The following is a 6,000-nucleotide window of genomic DNA, read 5'->3' as shown; positions in this document are numbered from 1 at the left end:
AAAAGGGAAGCACTCACACCTTATTTTAAAGTAAAGGTGGACGAATTAAAAACAATCACTCAAGGTGGTCCATGCACTCTCCTTTGTGCCAGTAAATTCCACACATGCAATGTAACTGTAAAGTCCTCCCTGTTTAATTATTAGAGCATATATATATACGTGGAAGGCTTATACACAGTGAAAGGTTGAAAATGCTTCCTGATTCAGCACACTTTTGAAATTAAATTTTAAGTAGAGTGTATGCAATTTGGCTTAAAAGTATTATCATTAGCTTTACAACATATTGTGCTAATTAGATTTATTAATAGGTTTTATTGCCGTTAACAGTTCTGTTACGTAACTGAATGATAAATACAAACAATTTTGGCAGAAGATTATTTCTACCAACAAAATAGTGTCTGTGTGGGCTCAAATTGCATCTTAAAACAAAACATTGACAGGAAAGAAATTAATTGCAAGCCATGAACATCACCCAGATGTGCAGCGTGTACAAATCTGGTATGCCGTCTAGAGTTCAATACTAAACACAACCCACCCAAAGTTCTCTCTTCTCTTTGTCCCCCAACTTGCTAAGGCCCCAACATCGCACGGCCCAGAGAGCATCTGCTTACCCTACTGAATAGAAAGGAGTTGAAGCACACGCTCCACCTCTAACCCAGCACTCGGGTGCTCTGCCAAGTCTTCGACAAACCCTGAGAAGACAGCACCATCACCCTGCGCAGATGTTAAAGACAATACTGCCAGTGGCATTTTTAAATGTGTCTCTGCACGAAATGTACAACTGGAGTGACCACGGCAAACTGCGGCTGCCCGCAAGGCACACCAGGTACCCCGTAAATCAGCTTTTCGAGGCACGGGCACCCTCACGGTAGAAGCACCTAATGTATCTCACTTCACAGAGCTTAAAATACAGCTGAACTGGAGATACCCTCACGATGTCCACCTTACAAAAATACTTTTCCAAAACCTAATGCAAAGCAACATTCAAGGCTCAAAATGGACTCATTAGCACCCCAATTCCTGCTACAAAAGGAAGCTCTGCCTTTCTTTCTCTGACAGGTTTTTATTTTTAAATAATTAAATAATAATAATCATTCTAATATTAAAATGGGCTTCCTTCAGCAGTTTTTGAATAAGTCATCAGCAAGGAGCTTGAGGGAAAAAACCCACAGATAAATAGATATAAAAAGAGAGTGAATGCACACGTAACAGTAGATTTTCTTTAAAAGAAAAGAAATAGAGAAAAGAAACCTCCATCTGTGCCTTCTCCCTCCAGAAAGGGGGAAAACAAAACCAAACCTACCGCTGAGAACATGCTGGGTATCCCCTGGAAGAATCCCAGGGTTTCCTGAGGAAATCCAAGCCCCTACCTCCCCCTACCGGGGTGCGCCCTGGAACTGCACCCCAACGCGTGAAACGCCCCTTCTCTTCCTCCACAGATGAAGGGTTTTCCCCCTTTAAAAGACGTTTGTAATGTAGAGAGTTTATCAGGTTTTTGCACAAGCGTAACTTTCTAGTCACCCAGCATTAGACTAGAAAAAAGTGATGTTTCCTTTAATATTAATCAACCACTGCCAACATTTTGGGGGGCGGGAGCGTTAAATCATTTTACACAACAAGAAAAAAATCACTTTCATAACTTGTTCCTTTTACCTACATGTATCTACTTCAAATTTATCCCGCATTTTAACAAGCGGTGTTTATCTACCCTAAATCTAACTCGTGGTACTGCCATCTACGAATTGCAAGTTACCGCACCCTGTATCGACACATGCTGGGCCAGGAGGAGCAGGGCCAGTTGCACTGTGTTGCCCTCCTGCCTATTCTAGCCAAGTCCAAATTTTTCCCCTTAGAAGTGGCTTCTGCAAGCCCTGAAGGTATTTGCAGCACACTCGGGCTGTGCGCATGCCTACTCTGACCTAGAACAAGAGGCTACAAAAAGGAGCATGACAGCAGAAGGGCAGAAATGAGTCTGTTCACACTGAAACGATACTAGATGCTTCCAAATCACGCGTGGGCCACTATTGCACGGGGGGTGCAGCAGCAAAGTAGATTTTATTTCTATAACTTTTTTACTCTTCAGTTTCTATTCCAGAGTTTCAGAAGAGTTAGGTGTAAAATCAGTGGAATTACTTCCCAAACCCCATCAAAAAGCAAGATATACACAAGTCAATAGAAAAGGTTGCTGCTTCCTGTAAACTTTTACCCATCGTGGTAACTCTTATTCAAGACAGTTACTAAATCTTTGAATGATAATTCAAATTGTTCTTAAAAAAATGGTTATTAATGGTCACACCACAATAGACCAACCAACAGTTCAATAATCTAGTAACACTCATGAGAGTTGTGCACCTGCAGTTGGTGTTTTCAATTGCATGAAGCTCTTAAAATACGTCCTCATCCCCATTTTTGCATCTGTCTTGGAAGGTGGTGTAAAACAGTGCATAACTCTACAGCTGATATTTTTAGGAAAGAAAGTATCAGCATGCCTTCTTCACATTACGAAGATTTCCAATACCACTGCAATTCTTCTCCTTGCACCTTCTATTAAGTTACCCTGACTTTACAGGAGACCCACATTTGAAGAAGTATTAGATTTTGCCTTTGTTACCTCACCAGAATTATCCTTGGTTTGCAGACTTTCAGTGTCATCCCAGCTGTCAGCATCAATCTTTACAAAGAAAATACTTCAGGTGTTCAGACCAGGGACATGATTCTTTCTTCTTTTTTTTTTAAATCACTTCAATGCATTCACATCTTGCAAGTATGTACCTTGACTTTTCATAGTAAAATTTAGGGATCAGTAGTGAGAGCACTCCCCCCCGCCCTTGCCATGCTCTTATTATCAATTATATCTCCTAACTGTAATCACTTCCCAACTTCTAACAGCCACAGCAGTTCACTATGAAGTGTTCTGGCAGAACGGTGTAAGTTTAGCATTCATTTCGCCTACTTGATAATAAGGGGTCCAGTGACTCTTCCTCAAGCATTTCTCTCATCAGTGCAGTATCTGGCTTGAAAGCCTATGGAATGCACTAGTGCTTTTTTATTGTTATTTTTCTACTGTATTTTGCAAATAGAAACTGGAGTTAAAAGGCATCAAGTGTACAAGCCATTTAATTTAAACCTAGTGTTCACTCTTGAGTTGGAACGCCTGATGCTGCTTATGATTTACAAGAGTTTTTCCTGCACAATATACACCTCAGAAGCACTTTGAAAGATACCATAATCTCATTCAGAACATTTTCAAATTTTATTTGCGACTACTGCAATTACAAAGAATATAACAATGTAAACCCTTTCTAATAAACAAGGTCACAAATTAGTGTGCAACTATTCTGGCTTTGGGCAATTTTCATAGGATGGAAATTTCCCTGCATGACCATTTGTCATGTTTTACAGCATTGTATTTTCATAGTTCAATATATAGGAACAGAAATACATCCATTCCTACTTGCAGAATACTCATATGTATTTCTGAAATATAGAAATACAACTTTTAATTAAATCACTTTCATTTGTTTTATTGAGAGGAAGAAAAGGAAGAATCCATTTGTGGCTTTTGTGAAGTCATGCAATACACTAACAGCCCTGATTCTCTCCTCCCTGAATTTATTTCTCTGATTAGACTTGTGGGGTTTTTTTAAAACAAGGGTAGGGATAGAATCATTGTCTTGTTTACAGGCCTGCAGGAGACTGAGGTAAAAAAAACTCAGAGAGATGCACACTATTACAAACGCAAACAGCCATCAAATTGTCCAGTTTATTGATGGGAATTCAAAATTGATACAAAACATGCCCCCTTTGCATGTTGTATTTTACCCTTAAAATGCTTCCGACAGCGTCAGGTAGATTCAGAGTTAAGAATATACATGGGCTTTTAGCATGTACCTTTCATAAAGGTATCACACAAAAGCCACCAACTTACATAACACGTGGTCCCAAAATCGCTTTCAGACATTTTGTTTATCAAAAGACTCAGATCTTCCATTGATCTGATGAAATAAAGGCTTAAAAATGTTTTAAGCCATTAGTAAGTATCCTATGGCAGAGTCAAGAAAGTTTATGATTTCCATTATAATCTCGGGCATAAAAAAGCAATAGTCCTAAAAAAGCAGCCCTCCAGAATATATGGAATATGGCAATGGGTATGATGCCAATTTATAATGATCAAGTTAAGTAAAACAGATTTTTAAAGCTATGAATGATGTGAGCAGTATCACAGCAAAATATTTAATGAATACCACAGAACCAACCAAGTTTGAAAGTTGAGCAGATGTTGTTTCCATCAACAGAGATTTGTAATGTCAAATATACCAAAACATTTTCTAAAATAAATTCCTAATGCAGAAAAATTGATTTAAAGTTTGCTCCTAGCTAATAGTACCTTTTATTTAAATTGGACCCTAAACTGATCAGACAATACATAGCCCACACTTTCGGACATTTATAATAAAAAAGTTTTTATTGTCAATTGAAACAAATGCACCATCCTGCACTCGAAGGCTATAATGAGCCATAAGCATATTCCAAGGTGTATCAATGGCAACATATTTGTTTCACCTCCACTGAGAAGTTACATAATGCACTCTTAATTGGTAAAGAAAAATTAAACTCAGCCTTTTCAAAGCTTCTTTACTGGGTTTCTTGGTTATTGTACAGTTCCACAGTCAGACCAAGAGTTTGCAGTGTGTGCAGTTACTGTAGTCAATCAATAGCATTGTTTAATCATCATCTTCCTCCTCTTCCTCTTCCTCCTCAAAACTGTCTTCAAAGCCCTCACTGTCTTCCTGGTCCTCATCACCTTCTATTGCTGTATCCCATTGTGGATGATTTTCTGGCACTGGTTTTGCTTCATGAACTTCCAGCTGTAAGTGGGTAAAGACAAAGTAAGAAAAGAGGGGGGAAAAAGGTTACAGACAATACATACCAATTTGGGAAAACAAAAGAACCCCAAAGCAAGTGACATACCACACAAAACTGACATTTCAAAAAAAAAAAAAAAAAACAAAAAAAGAAACCAAAAAAACAAAAAACAAAAAAACAAAAAACCCTGCTTCCAGAAATAAGGCATGCCAGACCTCAAGGTGTAAAGCCAGAGCCAACCACACTGCAGAAACTGAACAAATATAAGAAAACATGTATTAAAATATGCAGGCACTGGAAAGCATTACAAACTTTAGTTCCATTTAATCCATCAAAAAATTGACACTACTGGGATCAGGCAGAAGCTGCTTTTAAGTCCCTCCTTGCCACAGTTTTAAAATTAGAACAGGTTGAATTCTTAAAGATAACAGCACTTCTGGGGTTTTAAGAGCCACATGAAGTAGCTTTCAATATAATACAAATATATAACACAATTCAACATCACCTTCAACGGTTTAATCTGGTCCAAGCCCATATACGAATCCGATCTTAAATAAACTGTGTACTGATAGTTTCCAGGCTTGCCTGGTGCTGGGAACTTCAGCTCTACCTACAGAATAGAATTCACACTGTAAGTTCTTACCACTTTCAAGTGACATATTAGAACAACTACCCGAGTACTCTAATGAGCCATAAATACTACTACAGAATAATTTTTTTTTCTTAAAAAGTTTTAGTTTCTTGCAAGTGGCACTTCTTTGAAAATCTCTACATAATAAAATACCCACAGGAAGAGAGACAGAATACCCAAGCACAATACCTTCCATGAGAGATGAATAATCATCAAGTGACATTTTTTTCTGAATTAGACCAAGTAACTCTACATTAAGTACACAATTTCACCCTGTTGTATGCTTGCTAAATCTCAAAAACCCAAACAGGTTAAAATATTTAGTCTGCCCAAAGTATTAGCTTATCTCTACTGTTATTTGAAATTGAACATAAATCTAGTTTGAAAGAACAAAATACATCAAATCTCCATTTTTCAGAAAAGCAAAGAACACAGCCAAAGCTTACGGTCTCAGAAAGGTTCATATGAGCCAAGGCTAATTAATTTGTCACAGCCACTGCTTT

The 6,000-nt window shown here is 38.0% G+C and overlaps 1 protein-coding gene across 1 annotated transcript in view; it reads right to left on the bottom strand.

Annotated features, from left to right (window-relative positions):
• Window positions 1-3,749: 3,749 nt before the first annotated feature.
• SEC63 (SEC63 homolog, protein translocation regulator) overlaps window positions 3,750-6,000 on the bottom strand; it is a 63,005-nt gene continuing 60,754 nt past the window's right edge. The window contains exons 20-21 of the mRNA XM_068409504.1: window positions 5,372-5,476; window positions 3,750-4,868 (exon numbers count right to left, since the gene is read on the bottom strand). Coding sequence (XP_068265605.1) covers window positions 4,725-4,868; window positions 5,372-5,476 — 249 coding nt within the window. The 3' untranslated portion in view covers window positions 3,750-4,724. The remainder of the gene's footprint in view (window positions 4,869-5,371; window positions 5,477-6,000) is intronic.

The sequence above is a fragment of the Nyctibius grandis genome, chromosome 1, assembly GCF_013368605.1.
Source record: "Nyctibius grandis isolate bNycGra1 chromosome 1, bNycGra1.pri, whole genome shotgun sequence".
In the NCBI taxonomy this organism is placed as follows: domain Eukaryota; kingdom Metazoa; phylum Chordata; class Aves; order Nyctibiiformes; family Nyctibiidae; genus Nyctibius; species Nyctibius grandis.
Note: the sequence above shows the minus strand (reverse complement) of the source record. Positions and strands in the feature narration are given on the sequence as shown.